The sequence below is a fragment of the Canis lupus genome, chromosome X (assembly GCF_011100685.1).
Source record: "Canis lupus familiaris isolate Mischka breed German Shepherd chromosome X, alternate assembly UU_Cfam_GSD_1.0, whole genome shotgun sequence".
In the NCBI taxonomy this organism is placed as follows: domain Eukaryota; kingdom Metazoa; phylum Chordata; class Mammalia; order Carnivora; family Canidae; genus Canis; species Canis lupus.
In genome coordinates, this window is record NC_049260.1 from 121,506,189 (window position 1) to 121,526,946 (window position 20,758).

At 36.4% G+C, this 20,758-nt stretch overlaps 2 protein-coding genes across 3 annotated transcripts in view; one reads left to right on the plus strand and one right to left on the minus strand.

Moving 5' to 3' along the window:
- Window positions 1–20,758, plus strand: part of LOC119868539 (melanoma-associated antigen 9-like) — a 778,808-nt gene that overhangs the window by 319,686 nt on the left and 438,364 nt on the right. The gene's annotated exons all lie outside the window — the stretch shown is intronic.
- Window positions 1–20,758, minus strand: part of GABRA3 (gamma-aminobutyric acid type A receptor subunit alpha3) — a 309,088-nt gene that overhangs the window by 47,859 nt on the left and 240,471 nt on the right. For both annotated transcript variants that reach the window (XM_038588582.1, XM_038588581.1), the window contains exons 6-7: window positions 20,203–20,285; window positions 4,443–4,586 (exon numbers count right to left, since the gene is read on the minus strand). In XM_038588582.1, coding sequence (XP_038444510.1) covers window positions 4,443–4,586; window positions 20,203–20,285 — 227 coding nt within the window. The remainder of the gene's footprint in view (window positions 1–4,442; window positions 4,587–20,202; window positions 20,286–20,758) is intronic.

Consider the following 20,758-nt stretch of genomic DNA (forward strand, 5'->3'; position numbering starts at 1 on the left):
GTGTGTGTGTGTGTGTGCACGCATATGTGTGTGTGTATCATATCTTCTTTATCCATTTGTATATTGTGGACACTTCATTTTCTTCCATATCTTGACTATTATAAATAATGCTGCAATGAACATAGAGGTGCATATATCTTTTCTAATTATTGTTGTTTTCTTTAAGTAAATACCTCAATACTGTGTCTTTAATAAATTGAATGTTTATGGCAACCCTCTGTCAAACAAGTCTATAGTGCCAATTTTCCAAAAGCATTTGCTCACTTCTTGTCTCTGTGTTACACTTTGGTAAATCTTGCAATGTTTCAAATTTTTCATTATTTTTATATTTATTATGATAATCTGTGATCACTGATTATGACTTGCTAAAAACTTAGGTGATGGCTAGCACTTTTTGGGAATAAAGTATTTTCAAAATTCAGGTATATACATTTTTTTGACATAATATATATAATGCTATTGTACACTTAATAAACTAAAATGTATTATAAACATAACTTTTATATATACAGGGAATCCAAAAATTCACTTGACTCATTTTATTGAAATATTTGCTTTATTTTGGTGGTCTGAAACTCAACTGGCAGCATCTCCGAGGTATGTCTGTACTTCATACTGAGGACTGAGAGCATTCAGAGAGGAAAGCCACTCATAAAACTGAACATCCACAGATTATGGGTCTTTCTCTGGTCCAGCATTCCATTAATGTGCTGGACCCCACATGGAGTAGAATCCAGAAAATAATGTCCATAATTTATAATCACATGAAAACAATACACATATATGTGAGGTAATAATATTAATATGGTTCCTAAATCAAAGGGTATCAATGAATGTGCAGCAAAAAGTCTCCCTCCCATAGAAGCCCCCAAACCACCCCTCTCATTTCTCCTCCTATGATTAACAGCCTCTTGAGGCACCTGGGTGGCTCAGTCAGTTGATTGTCTGACTCTTGGTTTCTTTTTTTTTTTATTTTGACTTTTTTTTTTTTTTGACTCTTGGTCATGATCTCAGGGTTGTGGGATCAAACCCTGTGTAGGGCTTGTGCTCAGCATGGAGTCTGCTTGAGATTCTCTCCCTTGGCCCCATCCCCTGCTCATGGCTTGCATGCACTCTTTCTCCATCTCTCAAGATAAATAAATGAAATCTTTTTTAAAAAGTTGTAATTTCTACAATATTCTTTTTTAAAAAACAAAACAACAACAAAAACAACAACCTCTTGTGTATCCTTCTAGAAATATTATCTTTATACCAGTATATATCCCTAACTGTTCAGTGTTCTGTGTTTTGCTTTCTTTCACTCAGTATGTCCTGAAGACATTTCCTTTGAATGATACATCAAGAATGTCCTCATTCCTTCTTACAGCTGCATAGTATTATGTCAACAAATTTAATACATTAAACCACCTCTTTACTGATACATGTTGTATCAGTTTTCAAAACTAATTTGAGATGTAATATAATTATATCTATTTTCAAATAAGGTCACTTACTGTGGTACTGTGAATCAGGACTTCAACATATCTTTTGAGGGGACATAATTCAACCCATTACATCTGCATTGCCAATAGTGAAGGGAAATTGACATGCTAATACACTGAAAATGGGAGCATGAATTGTTTAACCTTTTTTAAAATGGCAATTTGTCAATATGTATTGAAATTGTGAAAAATGTGTCTACTTTCTGAAATAGTAATCTCAATATTCTGACTTTCCTAGGCAGATGATTACACAGGGACAAAATGTGATATAGGAAAAGAAGGTCTTCACGGTGTTGTTTATAGCATAAAACACAGACGATAATACTAAATGATTAGTTAAATGGATGATGATCCACACATATGAGGCTATTAAAATGAAGATCTTATTTTATTGAGTTTCACGATGAAATGGTACACTTTCCAGTGATAACAATACTAATCAAATCACTGTCAAGAATTCTGTAGCCTTGGAGTGCTTCTTAATTTTCTTTTTAAAGTACCTAAAACAACTAATAATAAATGTTTATTATACCTATTCTAATTGCTTAAATATTATTATTTATAACTGACTAACAAGAAGCAACAAGTATCGGCAAGGATGTGGAGCAAAGGGAACCTTTGTGCGCTTTGGTTGATGGGATATAAATTGGTGCAGCCACTATGGAAACTAGTATGGAGGTTCCTCAGAAAGTTAAAAATAGATCTACCATATGATCCAGCAATGCCACTTCTGGGTATTTTTCCAAAGAAAATGAAAACACTAATGCAAAGATATATGTACTCCCATGTTAATTGTAGCATTTTTATAATAGTCAAGATGATACAGAAATAACCTAATTGTCCATCAATAGATGAATGGTAAAGAAATGTGCTGTGAATGTATATACATTTTATACAGATATATACATGTATATATATATATACATATACATATATATATACACACACACAAACACACACACACACACACACACACACACACATATATGCAGTGGAATATTATTCAGCCATCAAAAGAAGGAAATCTTGCCAATTACCACAACATGGGTGGACCTTATTTAGCATTATTGCTAAAAAAGTCAGATAAATACCAACATTGTATGAGCTCACTTATATATGGAATTTTTTTAAAAAAGAACAAAAAACAAGCAAACAAACCAAGTTCATAGATTCACAGAGCAGAATGGTGGTTGCCAGGAGTATGGGAGGGGCAGTGGGTAAAATGGGTGAAGGTGGTCAAAAGGTACAAACTTCCATTATAAACTAAATAGGTCATGGGTATGTACTGTACAGCCTGGTGACTATAGTTAATAATACTGTATTGCATATTTGAAAGTTGCTGAGAGTAGTTCTTAAAAGTTCTCAAGAAAAGAAAATGTAACTATATATGTTGACAAATGGTAACCAGAGTTACTGTGATAATCATTTTGCTATATATATAAAAATGGAATCATTAGGTTGTATATCTGAAACTAATATAATGTCAAGTATATTTCAATACAAATATTACTAATGCATGTATATTTTATTTGGATTTTGTATATTTGGTGACAAGAAAACTAACTTAAAATATAAAATTAAATTAAAAACAGTATCAATGGTATTTATGTAAAAAAATGCAAAGGGAAACTTCTTAAAGATTATACACCAAAATGTACAATAATCAGTTAATGATGGGATTAAAGAATATTTTAATTTCCATATTTTGCTCTTCTGTGTATTCTATTTTTCCTATAATGAATGTGCATTGCCTGTGTGATAAAAACTAAACAAACAGGAGCTTAACCAAATGAAATGGGAGCTGGGGATGCTTGGAGAGCTAATGATGGATCTCAAAAGTTGATGCCAAGTGAGCCATGCCAAGGAAGGACTGGGAAGTGAGGATGTAGCAGGGAATTCTCTTCCCTCCCCCAGCATAGATATTCAATGGTCATGTGTGCCCTGGGCCTCTAGGGTCCCTCTGTGCTGCTCTGAGCAGAGCCTTGTCACCCATGGAAACACACATGACCTCCTCTATGATCCTGGATCCTTTGCCCACAGCTCAAGTGGGATGGAGAACAGGCATGCTTTCAAGTATGTGATCACAGAAGGGAGGTCCTGGCCCCAGCTGCAAAGGCAGCACAATGCAGATGCACCCGGGAGCAAGACAAAGGCTTCTGCTTGAAAACATTAAGGGGTACCAAACGACAGAAGGAATGCAGTGTGCACATGCGGGTGCTGAAGATTCTGATCCCTCCTCCTGCTTGGGGAGAGCAGAACCACTGTCTAGGTAGGGAAGACTACCCCCTACATATACACACTCATAAAACTGAAGTCCAGCTGAGGTACCCTTGGCCCTACCCTTTCATGGAGTCCCAGGAAGTAAGTGGGTTTTGAGCACTCTAATAATAAGGCCTGTGCCCAGTTCACAGGTCAGGACATGCAAACTTAGCACTAGGTCTGCAACCAGTGGGCAATACTTATACCATGGTACACATCCAGTGTGAAAAAACCAAGTTGGGGAAGTTGGGCAACTGGCCCCAGACCACACTTTCAATGCTTCCAGAGGATAGGAGGCATAGCCAGAATCTGAGCCCTAGGAGCAGAGTAGACCACCCGTGGAGGCATGGAGTGCTCTTTGGAGCAAAGTAATGAAATCCAGGTGGCCTGGGCACATTCATCTCTAGCACCTGTATACTTTCTCCAAAACCAGGCACCTGGCTCCAGCAGCTAACTCACACTGGCTGGAGGGAGAACTCTTGGACTTGGGCCAGCTATGTGCATTAGTGTCTGCCCAGCTAGTCAGCCTGGTCCAGCAATTACCAACTCCATGGCCAAACCCCAAAATCCTCTCAGAGAGAGCGGTCCACAGCCCTTAATGTCCTTAACCTTCTAACCCATTTAGAAAGCAAGGTATCATAGTTAAGAGCACTGGTATGTGGTCTGGTTACAAAAATGCTTATTAATAAAATAAATAAATACCTGTACTAGACCGGATTATCTCTGTCCCAACAACATGGCCCAGCAGGTCATACTGATTCAGGCGGGAGCCGTCCTGCGCTACTTCCACAGATTTGTTCTTCCCAAGAGTCCAGGAATAAACCACTTCAGCTGTTGTATAGGCATCTACGGGAGAAAAGGGTCAAGAAGAAGTTTAAGGGAAAAGAAAATAATTATCCTTAAAACTGAACTTGCAGGAGATTGAAATACGGCTTCCATCCTGGAAGAGTTCTGGGTATGCATTCTGTCTTCAACTGAATTACATTTATCCATCCATCTAGTAAACACTCACCGAATAACTACTATAGTTTATGCTGGGTAGACAGGAGTGAACCCAAAGTGGTCTCTTCTTTCAATTACTTTCACAGTATTCTGGACTGATAATAAATTGTTAAACTTTTCCTTGTGTTGGAGGATAGGCAGTAGAGGCAAGGGGTGGAATAGCTAAAATATTATCTAATGCAGATGTCCCAAAATCAAATGCCTGTAGGCGTGGGATCTTAAATAATTAAATCAGGATAGTTGTAAAAATCAACTGTCAGAAGTGTAGTACAATTTTAATTATCATGGGATGAGCATATAAGGTCAAAAAATTATAGTAGAGATGTTTTAAATTAAAAACATAAAAACCTCAAATTAAAAATAGCAATAATTAATTATTACAATGTTCTTTTAAAAATTATTACCATTTTGATTTGCAAAATGGAAATCTGTCCCCTTTACTTCTGCACCAAAGTATTAATGTCAGGTCTTGTATTTGGAATTCCCATGTTGTGTACAGAATTTAAGTATGGATTAGTTTTAATAGGGCTGTGGGTAAGGGAAATGGTGGAAGAATAAGGAGTGAGGTTATTTAGTTTAAGTCAGTATCTTAAAGGAAGAACGTCGCTTTCTTTCCAGACATGGATTTACTCTTTGTACAGTGGGTTTTATGTTTGGGGTGAGCATCTTGACCTAACTCAGGCACCTAGGTTCATAAAGAGAAGCCAAACCATACTATTCACTCATTTCACCCAACTTTTGAGCTGTCCTTCAAGTCAGTGGGAGGTCTCCGGCTGGTGGTGACAGCTGCTGTCTATATAATATGCTCTATTTAAGCCTTTTACCACAAAGCAAATAATTCCTAGTGAATCTACCAGTGAACAAACATAAATTCTGTGTCTCTACAAAACTTTGCAACATTGGACATACATTTAATAAGTTTGACATTAACACTCACATGTACTAATTGTGGTCTGCTTTTATTATACTTCTTAAGACTTTTTTCAATATACTCCAACCATCTTCTGATTTGGTTGTAATAGGCAACAGCCAAAAATTTCTTCATTCACATCAAAATTCTCATTGAAATCATGAAAAAATATACACAACTCTGCAGTATTTTTTAATATCTGCGCTTTCATAAGCTACAGAAGAAAATACCACAAGAAATCCAGCTTTCCACATAATATGCCCTATATATGGTCTCATTTATTCAAAACAAACAAAAATACTTGTAGTTCAACATATAATTTTTCTGCAATAGACATTTTTAAAATAAATTTGGCATCTATAAAATATTTTGATACCTGGGAAGTTTTGTTGCTTAATATACAATTGTATTTCCCAGCAGCAACACTCAGTGTATGCATTTAAACACAAAACCTGTTGAACTTTCAGTCTGTTTTAAAGCTAATTAAGACTTTCATTGTACATCCTTTTTATATATCAATTATATATAGTTCCTTATAACAAATTACATAATGTTAATATCTGGTTTTATTTCTCCAACAAAGGCATACTTTGTATGCATAGTAAAGATGCAGAAATATTCTTCATTTCTATAAGGAAATGCAAACTCCCCTGGTTTTGTTTTGTTTTGTTTTTTTAATAATAAATTTATTTTTATGGTGTTCAATTTACCAACATACAGAATAACACCCAGTGCTCATCCCGTCAAGTGTCCCCTTCAGTGCCTGACACCCAGTTCTCTCAGTCTTTGTTTTTTTTCCTTAAGTTTTGATAGCAAGAACTATGTCACTTTCCTCTTAATTCTCCTAGGAGCTGTTAATTCTACTATATGTAATACAAAGGTGCAAATGAGTTGACTAATGGCAAATGACATTGGACCCTTTTTCAGGGAAAGGGATGGAGATTTGGGGGAATGGACAAGCACGTGCCCACTTACAAGGACAACCACCACTTAGCTGATTGTGACAATGTGAGAATTTGAGACCAATTTTGTCATATCTTCTGATTTCATAAAACACAAACAAATCTGGGGTTTTATGTGACATCTCCCAAATTTCAAATCTTTGCTAATAATTTTAAAAGTTATAAACACTACATGGATCAAACAAATCACATTTGCAAATCACCAATTTGCAACTTCTGGTCTAGAGATCTTCCCTATAGACAGCTATGGTCCTTTGTGATTCAACCTTGGAAATAAAGCATCCACTGTTGCCTATGGGGTATCTAGGGGCCCCAAATGGAATTGTAGATCTTTACACTATTATTACCAAGAGGAAAGGGAAATCCTCTCCTCAGGACTTTTCTCACTCCTGTATTTAAGACTTTTAAGTGAAGACTATCACAAGGCCCTGTCCTCTCATTTTCCCCAGTGCCTTCCATCTTCAGTATATATGTTTGGGGTTCTACTCTTCCTAAACAGAGAATTACCAATATATATATATATATTTAAGTGATTCATCATTTTAATTAACTGTTGAACCGAATATACTTGTTTGATATTAGTTCTCTAGATCATACTTTCAGCCAAAAGAGACTTTAATATAACTTATAAACATTTCCAATTAAACTGTAACATTGAGGCAGTAAATGTTAGATCTACATTTGCTATGTGTCACACAAATATAAGTCTACGAATCTTCATGTATCCTTTTGTTGAAGTCACCATTGTAGAGAATGTGTCAGTAAGTGAAATCAACAAAAGGTGACTATTTCTCATTTGAAAAAAAAATGAAAGTCATTAACACCTTGTCTTAAAGTTCTAAAGCAGCATATTCAGCTTTTAAGGCAAAAAAAAGGCCAAAAAATATCATAACTTATAAATTCTGTAATTCTTCTTTTGGCATTAAATGCCACAGCACAAATTCTTACACTTTGACAATATATTAGTGTACATCTGGATATACATTTGCCAACATTCTCCATTAGTATGAAGTTGTTCTGTGAAGCAGAGGTGAAGTGTGCATTGTAACAGGGCAACATTTAGTGGCCATCCTGGGCATCAGAGGACATGGAATGGCTGAGTCTTGACCTTCCGTTCACAGATATTGTATTTGATGGAACAGTAACCCTTTTCAGCCTGGCTGCGGCCTCCCCCGAGCGGATGGCGGTCAGCAAGCTCCATCGGGCCTGCTCCGGGTCAGGGCCGTGCAAGGTCAAGACACTTTGCCTCCTAAGAATAAACGATAGGCAGTCCGTTGGAGATGGTGTTTGGGAATTCTGCTCATTATGTGCCGAGTTATTCCCCTTATCACTCACGCATAGCTGGGGGATGCCTGCGAGCTGATTTACAGAGGGAGCCTGCCCTTCTGTGTCGGGTGGAGGTGGGGTGGCCGCACCGTCCCCACCCGCCCCCCTGCGCACCTTGCTGAGGGACTGTGACCGTTTCACTACCGTTATACCGTGACCGTTAACTCCCTATGTTTTTTTTTTTTAAGATTTTATTTATTTTTCATGAGACACACAGAGAAAGGGGCCAGAGACATAGGCAGAGGGAGAAGCAGGCTCCCTGCTGGGAACCTGATGAGGGACTCGATCCCAGGACTCTGGGATCACAACCTGAACCAAATGCAGATGCTCAACCGCTGAGCCACTCAGGTGCCCATTCCCTATGTTTAAAAGATAATGAGATGCTCTGCCCAATATACTCAAGATCTTGACAATGTAAAGACTAGAACATGTCTGTTCAGGAAAAGTGTAGCAGATGGAAGATATTTTTCACCCCTAAGAAAGAGAAGGAATTTCTTGGTGGGCCTCTTAACTTAAGCTGACTGCTTTGAGCAGATAATCCTGAATATTGGGCCTAGAAATCCTAGCATGTCCTAGTACAGATGTGACAATAAAACATGCAGCTATCAGTACCTTAGAAACTTCATTGGGCCCAGAGTAACAATTTGCATTAAGCAAAAAGAAATAGTTTCATTTCTTTGACACTAATATATGGGAACAGAGGGATTTATGGAGAAATATGTCTTCTTGTATGAAGAAGGTCAAAGCAGGAAAGGCAGGAACTAAAAAAGGAAGAGAAGGAAGAAGGAGAAATAAATTCAAAAAACAAATTGAAAACTATTTGACTGTTCACAGCCTAACTCTGTAATAGTAAACAGAAGTTAAAAGCACTCATGGTGGTGGTAGGTGGGGGTGGTGCCATTGCTTCTGCCCAGAGTAGAATATGAGGGAAGGGTTCATAAAGTAGAAAATGCTTAGAAAATGAGACCACTTTTAAAAGGTGACAGAAGGACATTCCTAGCAAAAGAATAATACAGCAAAGGCAAAAAGCATACAAGGGCACCAGTATTAAGGAAATTAATGGTATCCCTGGATTTACAGGCTAGAGAGAAGCTGAGGTAATATTGCCCTAGTTGCCTACAATAAAAATGAGAGTTTTAGTCCATAGGCTATTAGTTGTGGAGGTGCCTGAAGTAGAGAGATGATATAGCAAAATATATGCTTTTGAAGGACTGTGCTAGCTGCAGTATGAATGACTGGCTAGAAATAGTGAAACTAAAGCTAAGACATCAGTTAAGCCATCACAATGTTTGGTGTAAGTGACCCTTACAGCATAACATATGGTAACAGATAGTGGGCTGAACTGAGTGGGACAGAGAAGAGATTTCAGAGGTAGAATGGATTATAACTGATAGCTTTTCATTAAGATTAAGAAAGGAATGGAGGACATTTAAGGAAGAATTTTACATGACCTTAAAATTGTAGCTTTTGCAAGTCATAGATAATGATGAAATTCATTCACTCACTGGGGAATAGAACTCTTCTCCTGTAGCCTTTCTCTTTCTTCTCTCTTTCCTTCATGTACCTTGGGCTCCTTTAACGTCTCAGCTTTCCTCCCACACCTTTCCTCCCTACCCTTTCTTCTCAGTTCCAATCATTCTATTTTCACGGAAAAGCAGGGATAGAGTGTGTGTATTGGGGGATGGATGCTGAAGAAAGGAGAGCTACCAGAGGATTAGAACTATCACATTCCCAGAATGGCCCTTTCAACATATACTGGATGGACTATGATGGCACAAGCATTTCATTGCCTCCTTCTGCTACTTTAGCTTTGCTATGCAAAAGGGAAAAGGGAAATAAAGTTAAAGAGGTATATAACGACCAGAATGCAGAATCTAATAAATTAAGAAATGGAACACAATAGGTTTTAAAGAAAAATTAATCAGTTGGTTATAAGTTGCTTGATTCAGTTTGCTAGTATTTTGTTAAAGATTTTTCCTGTCTATCCTCATAATAAATATTTGTGGTTTTCTTGTGTCTTTGTGTTTTTTTTTTTCAGAGTAATAATGACCAGATTGAATGAGTTAAGAAACGTTACCTCCTTTTTTATATTTTGCAATACTCTGTGAAGACAGTTTTAATTCTTCTTTAAATATTTGGTATAATTCAATGGTGAGGCCATCTAGGTCTGTTTTTTCAGGGGGAATTATTACAATACTAATTTAATCGCTTTGTTATAGGTCCAATAAAAATTCTATTTATTCTTTAGTTAGTTTTAGTAATTTGTATATTTCTAGGAATTTTTCCATTTTGTCTAGGGTGTCTAAGGAGTTGGCCTACAGTTGCCCATAGTATTCCTGTATAATCCTGTTTATTTCTGTAAGGTCAGTAGTAATGTCCCTTCCTTTAGTTTTAGTAGTTTCAATTCTTCTTTTCTGGGTTTGTCTGTCTAGCTAAAGGTTTACCAGTTCTGTTAATCTTCTCAAAGAACCAACTTTTAGATTCTTTGATTCTCTTTAATATTTTTCTATTCTCTAATTTAATTTCACTCCAATATTTATTATTTTATTCCTTCTACTTGTTTTGGGTTTAGTTGGCTCTTCTATTTCTAGCTTCTTAAAGTAGGTCAGATTATTACTTCTTTATCTGTCTTTTCAATATAGGCTTATAGTTATAAATTTCCCTATGAACACTGCTTTAAGCTGATACATTCCATAGATTTTGGTATATTGTGCATCATTTTCATTCATTTCAAAATATTTTCTAATTTCCCTTGTGATATTTTCTTTGACCCATTCTTTATCTAGGAGTGCACTGTTTATGTAGAACTGCATGTTTCAACACATTTGTGAATTTCTCAAATTCCCTTATTTATTTCTAATTTCATTCAACTGAACACATTTTATGTTATTCTAATACTTTTAAATGTACTCAGTCTTGTTTTATGGTCTAACTCTGGGAAATGAACAAGGGGTAGTGGAAAGGGAGGTGGGCGGGGGGACGGGGTGACTGGGTGATGGGCACTGAGGGGGGCATTTGACAGGATGAGCACTGGGTGTTATGCTATATGCTGGCAAATCAAACTCCAATAAAGAATATACAAAAAAACCCATATGGTCTACTCCAGATAAATGTTCCATGTGCTCTTGAGAATAATGTGTTTTTTGATACTGTTGGGTAGAGTGTGGTATGTTTGTCAGATCTAGTTGTTTTATAATTTTGTTCAAGGCTTTTATTACTCTGTTGATGTTCTGTCTAGTGATCTGTTGGAAGTGGAGTAGTGAAATCTTTAGTTATTACTGTTGTCTATTTATCCTTTAAATTCTTTCAGTTTTACTTCATGTATATTGGGGTTCTGTGGTTAGGTACATATATCTTTATAATCATGATAACTTCCTGATGGATTGATCTTTCTATTATTACAAAATCTTCAAGGCTTCGTCAGAATGCAGAGGAAGACGATGGGAACAGGACTCCCTGATTTTACTGAGAATAAGCACTTTTCTTGAATAACACCCCGTAGATTGCTGTGAGCCTTTGGTGAGAGTTTAGAGAAAGTTTATTTTGATAATTTTCAGTTCTCCTTGGTTTTATGGAAGAGATTTTTCAGAAGTCCTTACTCTACCATTTCAGAATTGCTTCCTCATTATAGATGGGGGTTTTGTCAATTTATTTTATATTTTATTTCCAGTATAGTTAACATAGAGTGTTATATTAGTTTCAGGCGTGCATTACAGTGATTCAATAAATCCACACATCACCCAGTGCTCATTACAAGTATACTTCTTAATCTTCATCATTTATTTCACCCATCCTCCCATCCACCTACCCTCTGGTAATCACCATTTTGTTCTCATTAGAGATTATTACTTTTTAAAAGTTATCATGATGCGCCATGACTTCGGGGTTAGGAAGGCCATCTTTATTTATTTATTTTTAAATGTTTTATTTATTTATTCATGAGTGACACAGAGAGAGAGAGGCAGAGACATAGGCAGAGGGAGAAGCAGACTCCCTGTGGGAAGCTCGAGGTGGGACTCGATCTCAGGACCCCAGGATCACCACCTGAGGCAAAGGCAGGTGCTCAACCACTGAGCCACCCAGGCATCCCTCATTAGAGATTATTTTAAGGCTGATTTTCACTGCCCACTTAAGAATTTAAGAACTTAAATTACTCTTTCCTTCTTAATACACTTTCTTTGGCTTTCAGGATGATGTGCTTCCTTAAGTTTCCTCATACTTCACCTTTCCTTGCCTCCATATTTCCTGAGTTATTCTCTTCTCTGTAGCCTTTAAATATTATACTAAGGAGACAATCCTTGATACTTCTATCTATATACAGTCATTTCCTAAGTGATCTCTCCCCACCTATGGCTTTAAATGCTATTTTTATGGATGTCACCTAAATTAAATCTCCAGTCATCTTTTCTGAACACCAGATTAACATCCCATATAATCAGCACTCAGAAGCACTGTTTGTGTCCCTTTTTAAACACAACCCCACCACAAGTAACCACTTTCCTGAATATTGTTTCTATGTGGAAATTCTTTCCTGGCATTTATTAGAAAATTTATATATTTTTCTGAATATTCAATACTGATAAAAATCGTTGAAAATGAGCAAAATGGAAAAAGTTTTATAATTCTATAACTACTAAAGCTTAACAATGGACATAGACATATTACTTATTTGAAGAAACCTACCAATGTCAAGTCAAAAGCAAGACCAAGAAATGCTGGCATATCAAGTCAGAAGTTGTAAAATGTCCAGGTATCAGTAAAGAAGTATATGATGATCTTATCAGTTGATTCTGCTTATTTTAAGTGTATGTTTGTGGCCCTGTATTCTGGTAATGGTGAGTCATTCTTATAAATTGTACATTAATAAATCTACATGCATAGTATACAATATACAATATATACATGCATAGTCTGCAAGTGTTCTTTCAAGAATTAGTTTGAGAAGCAAAATAAACCCTTAAATTGGCAGTTTTGACTTTTGATCCTGTGTAGTGCTGTTTACCTTGCTAAGAGATCCAAAAATATTGTTATTCAAATACTATATAGTAAGATTTCCTGGTGTTTTTCAGTTTTTGAGTATCTTTTATATGCTACTGGTCTTTGCTACTGCTTATAAACTATGTCTTATTTATTTAAAAAGTTGGATATTCATAGCAATGAGTAAGGAACATGAAGAAGGTTGGAAATGTTTTATGAATAATATTTGATTTATAAAATTTTTAGGCATTCCAACTCTTATTCCTAAATCCTATAGTTCAATATGTCAGAAGTTTGGATAATATTATCAATAGCTCCTTAATTTCTCTTTCTTCAGTCTCATTGTTAGTGTATAGAAATGCCACTGACTTCTGGGCATTGATTTTGTATCCTGCCACGCTACCGAATTGCTGTATGAGTTCTAGCAATCTTGGGGTGGAGACTTTTGGGTTTTCTATGTAGAGTATCATGTCATCGGCGAAGAGGGAGAGTTTGACTTCTTCTTTGCCAATTGCACCCAAAAGCATAAGATACCTAGGAATAAACCTAACCAAAGATGTAAAGGATCTATACCCTCAAAACTATAGAACACTTCTGAAAGAAATTGAGGAAGACACAAAGAGATGGAAAAATATTCCATGCTCATGGATTGGCAGAATTAATATTGTGAAAATGTCAATGTTACCCAGGGCAATATACACGTTTAATGCAATCCCTATCAAAATACCATGGACTTTCTTCAGAGAGTTAGAACAAATTATTTTAAGATTTGTGTGGAATCAGAAAAGACCCCGAATAGCCAGGGGAATTTTAAAAAAGAAAACCATATCTGGGGGCATCACAATGCCAGATTTCAGGTTGTACTACAAAGCTGTGGTCATCAAGACAGTGTGGTACTGGCACAAAAACAGACACATAGATCAGTGGAACAGAATAGAGAATCCAGAAGTGGACCCTGAACTTTATGGGCAACTAATATTCGATAAAGGAGGAAAGACTATCCATTGGAAGAAAGACAGTCTCTTCAACAAATGGTGCTGGGAAAATTGGACATCCACATGCAGAAGAATGAAACTAGACCACTCTCTTTCACCATACACAAAGATAAACTCAAAATGGATGAAAGATCTAAATGTGAGACAAGATTCCATCAAAATCCTAGAGAAGAACACAGGCAACACCCTTTTTGAACTCGGCCATAGTAACTTCTTGCAAGATACATCCACGAAGGTAGTGAAAGGGAAAAGAAGGGAAGGGGGAAGAAATGTGTGGGAAATATCAGAAAGGGAGACAGAACGTAAAGACTGCTAACTCTGGGAAACGAACTAGGGGTGGTAGAAGGGGAGGAGGGCGGGGGGTGGGAGTGAATGGGTGACGGGCACTGGGTGTTATTCTGTATGTTAGTAAATTGAACACCAATAAAAAAATAAAAAATAAAAAATAAATGAAAAAAAAAAAGAAACAAAAGCAAAAATGAACTATTGGGACTTCATCAAGATAAGAAGCTTTTCCACAGCAAAGGATACAGTCAACAAAACTAAAAGACAACCTACAGAATGGGAGAAGATATTTGCAAATGACATATCAGATAAAGGGCTAGTTTCCAAGATCTATAAAGAACTTATTAAACTCAACACCAAAGAAACAAACAATCCAATCATGAAATGGGCAAAAGACATGAACAGAAATCTCACAGAGGAAGACATAGACATGGCCAACATGCACATGAGAAAATGCTCTGCATCACTTGCCATCAGGGAAATACAAATCAAAACCACAATGAGATACCACCTCACACCAGTGAGAATGGGGAAAATTAACAAGGCAGGAAACAACAAATGTTGGAGAGGATGTGGAGAAAAGGGAACCCTCATACACTGTTGGTGGGAATGTGAACTGGTGCAGCCACTCTGGAAAACTGTGTGGAGGTTCCTCAAACAGTTAAAAATAGACCTGCCCTATGACCCAGCAATTGCACTGTTGGGGATTTACCCCAAAGATACAAATGCAATGAAACGCCAGGACACCTGCACCCCGATGTTTATAGCAGCAATGGCCACGATAGCCAAACTGTGGAAGGAGCCTCGGTGTCCAACGAAAGATGAATGGATAAAGAAGATGTGGTTTATGTATACAATGGAATATTACTCAGCTATTAGAAATGACAAATACCCACCATTTGCTTCAACGTGGATGGAACTGGAGGGTATTATGCTGAGTGAAGTAAGCCAGTCGGAGAAGGACAAACATTATATGTTCTCATTCATTTGGGGAATATAAATAATAGTGAAAGGGAATATAAGGGAAGGGGGAAGAAATGTGTGGGAAATATCAGAAAGGGAGACAGAACGTAAAGACTGCTAACTCTGGGAAACGAACTAGGGGTGGTAGAAGGGGAGGAGGGCGGGGGGTGGGAGTGAATGGGTGACGGGCACTGGGGGTTATTCTGTATGTTAGTAAATTGAACACCAATAAAAAATAAGTTAAAAAAAATATTATCAATAGCAATGGTAGATAAACTATTAAAGACTTCTAATACTACAGATTAATTTTGCTGGGTTTTGTATATGATATAAATGGAACCATACACCATATACCTAATGTGTCTAGCTTTTGCTCAGCATCAAATCTGTAACCTCATTCATGTTTCTGAGTATGATATACTTGTCATTGTATAGCATTTCATTGTGTGAATATGTCATAGATTTTTTAATCTGTTCTGATGGATATTAGTTTTCAGTTTGGCTCAACTAAAATTAGCTCTGTTATGAACATTCAGTGTATGCCTTTTGGTAGACCTAAATACTGATTGACTTTTAGAAATATACACAGGACTAGTGGGTGCCTGGGTGATGCAGTTGGTTAAAGCGTCAGACTCTTGGTTTCTGCTCAGGTCCTAATCTCAGGGTCGTGAGATCAAGCCCTGAGTTGGGCTCCACGCTCATTGTGGAGTCTGCATAAAACTGTCTCTCCCTCTCCCTCTGCCCCTCCCTGCCTTCTCTCTCTCTCTCTCAAATAAATAAATAAATGTTCAAAAGAAGAGAGAGATATTCAGAATTACAAATGCTAGATTATATGTGTCTGTCCAATACTAGTAGATAACACCAATTTCCTAGAAACTTTGTACAATTTTACATTCCTATTAACAGTACATAAGAGTACAGTTGTGTTCCATATCCACACCAAGATTTTGTATTTTCTATCTTTTTTCATTTTAGTTATTCGAGTGGGTATGGAGTAGTACCCTCTGGATTTTAATTTGCATTTCCCTGCTGACTAATGTAATGGATCACTTTACATGTGTGTGTGATTGGGAAACCCTGTTTTACAAGGTGCCTGTTCAACACTTTGACTTTTGTTTTCTATTGAGGTTTCTGTCTACTACTTATAGATTTGTAGGGGGAGGGTCTTAATAATTATGGATTTGAGTCATTTGTCATGTATATGCAATGCAAAATTTTCTCTCATCCTATGGCTGGCCTTTTCACCATTGTCTTTTGATAAAAAGAATGAATTTTTAATATATTCTAAGTCATCCTCTTTTACGTTTGTGATTGGCACTATACTAAGTCCTGTTTAAGTAATCTCTACCTCTTTCAAGATCATGAAGACATTCTCTAATATTTTCCTCTAAAAAATTTATTGTTTTACCTTTCACCATTTTATATTTATATCTATTTATATCCATCTGGAATTCATTTTTATGTATAATGAGAGATACAAGTCAAGATTTCTCTTTCTTCTACCTTCCTTTTCTCCCTCTTTCCCTCCTTTTCCCTTTTCCTCTCTTTTTTGGACTTTCTATTATATCCCATTAACCTACTTGCCTATCTTTCCAACAATAATACCTACAGCTTTAAAACTTTAAAATATAAGTCTTGATACTGGTACTAGATTTGATTTGATTGTAGGTTCTCCAGTTTTATTTTTCTTCTTCAAGATTGCCTTATTTATTTTTGGCACTTTTATATTTCTATATAAACTTTGGAATCAGGGATCCCTGGGTGGCTCAGTGGTTGAGCACCTGCCTTCGGCCTGGGGCGTGATCCTGGAGTCCTGGGATCAAGTCCCACATCGGGCTCCCTGGGTGGAGCCTGCTTCTCCCTTTGCCTGTGTCTCTGCCCCTCTCTCTCTGTCTGTCTCTCTCTGTCTCTCATGAATAAATAAATAAAGTCTTTAAAAAAAAAACAACTTTGGAATCAGTGTTGTTCTCTTTGCATTTATCCTTTTTGGTGTTTACCAACTTCTTGAATCTTTGGATTGATAACTTTATTTTTTATTTTTTTAAAGATTTTATTCATTTATTTATGAAAGACACAGAGAGAGAGGCATAGACACAGGCAGGGGGAGAAGCAGACTCCCTGCAGGGAGCCCAACAGGGAGTCCAACCTGAGCCAAAGGCTGATGTTCAACTGCTGAGCCACCCAGGTGCCCTGGATTGATAACTTTAAAAGCATTTAGCCTTTAGCTACTTAATTATTGTTTTTGCTCCTTTCTCTTCTGTTTTTCTTCTGCAAAATTACACTCACTACAATTTATTTTGCTGTATCCCACATGTTTCTTACTCTTTTCTGTATTTCATCTCTCTGTGCTCAGTTTTGTTCTTTTTTGTTTACCCATTTTTTAATGTTATCCAATTCTGTATTCTACTTTTAAATCTATGCATTGAATTCTGAATTTTGCATATAAGTAATATCTAATTTGTTTTTCTTTATATATTCTAATTTTCTGTTGAAATTCTGTTTTATCTCTTATCTATTTTATTCATCTTTTCTTCTTTTTCTTAAACATATTAACCATTGTTTTTAAAAGTCTTCGTCTATAAACTCACATCTGGGTCACCTGCTGATCTATTCCCATATTCCATTTTTGTTTTAAAATCTTGGTAAAGGTCATATGGTCCTCTGTTGCTATGCCTAATGATTTTTCTATTGATTTGCAGACATAGTATAACAAACTGTAGAATTTTCAGATGATGTTGATTTCCACCAGAAAGGCTTCATTCTTTCCTTGCTAAACAGCTAGTGTGGGAGAATTATTACCTTAATCCCATAAGAGACTGAGTTGGATTATAGTTTTGGTTAAATTTGGTATGTCTCTGCTGTTCCCCTGTAACTAGGACATAGCTTCTATGGAGTTTTAAACTGATAGCCTGGCATGACTTATTTTTTATAGCATTGGTAAACCAGCTTCACTTTTCAGAGGTGTTCATATTTTTTTTTAGCCTTATGATTTGTGCATATTCAAAATTTAGCAATTGTATTGAGAGGGACATTAGCCAAGAGTTTGAGACCATCTAGATCTCTATTTTTATCACGTTAGCTCTCTGTGACCATCATGACCATCAAAACTATTGTTTTTTCCCCTATCATCTAGCAGCAGCCCCAAGCTTAGGGCCAAACTTGAATTCTAACCTGCAATCTGTGGCCAGAATTGTCAAATACCACAAAAAAATTAAGAAGCTGCAGATCACAAATTCATCTATAAGAGATTCTATTCTTTTTCCAGAATTTTTGTCTTTTGGTTCTCATTGCTTCTACTGTACTAGGTTTTCTAATTGTTCATGAGGGGAGCACTGTTCACCCACAGACACTCTTTCTCACTGTTTTACCACTGTCACTGTAATCTGAGTTATTATCATTTCTCATCTGAATTACTGCAATAACCTTTTAACTGGACTTCCTTCTTCTATTCTTCTTATATTTATATTTTTAATAGAGTATCCATAATGATTCTTTTAAAACATAAGTCATATAATGTAATCATTTTGTTCCAAATGTTCCAACCACTCCTCATTTTCTCTTAAAATTCAAAGCCCTTTAATGTCCTACAAGACTCTGGATGACATGGCCTCTTCTTTGATCTCATCCTCTCCTAGTACTTTCCCCTTTACTGTGTCTAGCTATATTGGATGTTCCTTGGAGAAGCCAGACACTTTTCTGACTTGGGGTCTTATCCCTGGATGTTCCCTCTACCTGGAGCAGTTTCCTCTAATATCTGCATTGTTAATGCTGTTATCTCCTTAAAATTTCTGCTTAATTGTCACTTTTTCAAAGATGCCTATGCTGATTGCCCTATTTTAAATTTCAATGGCAACACCTATCTTCCACCTAGACAAGACTGATACCCCTTATTCTGCAGTACTTTTATGTCTTCCCATGGTAATTTTCACTTTACAACACACTTTATACTTTACATTTCAATCTGTTGTTTATTTTCTCTTCCACCATCCCTCTCTCCTCTATAAGCTCCACAAAGACAGGGTCTTTGTTTTATTCATGGATGTATTCTAAGCTCCTACAATAGAGCCTGGCACATAAGAGACAATCTATAAGTATTTTACAATGATTGAAAAAATATGTCACATGTAATTATTTGGGTCATTTCAAATGTACTTTCTACTTTAAAATATAGAGCTAAATTTAATTTAGACACAATCAACACAGACCTTGATATATTGCTCAGATGACTCCCTATATGAAATTTACTTTAAAATTCTTAGAGTTAGAAACTCACTCAAATTCTATTCAATTTTGATTTTTCTAACTTTCTTGAAAATGGGCTATGTATTTACTCATTTCTCTGTCAGATTTACAGTTAATGGTAAAGGCAATACTCTGTAAAAATGAGAAAATTTCCAGGGTCTCTTTCTATCTACCATTTACTGCAGAGAATTAGATAGAACTATATGAGATGCAAGTAAAATAGGCATTTCAAAAATATAAACACGTTCTCTTTTGGAGATCTTGTCCTTCGGAAGCTGCTACTATACTCTATATTGGCTCTGGTTTTTTTTTTTTTTTTGTTGTTGTTGTTGTTGTTCATTCATTCATTCTCAAGTTTTTATTTAAATTGCAGTTAGTTAACATACAGTGTACTGTTAGTTTCAGGTGTTACAATGTTTAACATACAGTGTACTGTTAGTTTCAGGTGTTACAATGTAGTGATTCATCACTTATGTACAACACTCAGTGTTCATCACAATATATTAACTCTGTCTTGCTATACCTTCTGGACAATTAGGAAACAGATGTTAATGTTTCAATCTAATGACAAAAATGAGTCTGAAATGGTGAGATAATATTTGCTATCTAGAAAGAAAACAATTAAAAGCTAAGTCTCCTCCTGACCAGTTAGTACTATTCAACCCCACGCTCCTACCCCATTCCCATACCAGCCTGGTTCAGCTTTAGATTTCAGCTTTAAAAACTACTAGGGGACAGAACAGGAAATACTGTTTCTTTTGGAAGAAGATCAGGTAAACAGAAAGTGACAAAATACGTACAGCTTCCAAACTTCAGTGGGCAGGCATGTACATCCATAGGAAAATCTTCCAAATGCATGGGGCACTCAGCATGAATTGTTAACCTAAAAGAAAGGAGAACAGAAAATGAGATTAAGCTAAACTGAATGGGGTTAAAAACAGAACTGAGTTCCTATTCATCAACAATGGGGTGCCTCTAAGAATAATGGGGTTTTGTTTATTTAGGTTTAGTGAGATTGAAGTCTTTATGAACACAAGGGATGAATTAAATGAACTAGAGAGTCTCTCAAAGCAGCATTCAGATTTTTAGATCAGATTTGAATCCCATCTTACCGCTTTTAGAGAAACAAATATAATTATCTTCTGTAGCTGAGTTCCTTTACTCAGCTCTCCTCCTCAAAGAAGCCTGAAAACACAAGATCCTGACTCATTCACTCCTGGTAGCAGTTTAGTTATTTATTAAGTAATTCTCAACAGGCTATCAAGTAAGTTAACCAATTTAAAGACTGCACTGGAAAGATGAATATCTTTACCCTGATAATGAATAAGAACAAAAGATGGCTCTGCTGCGTACAGC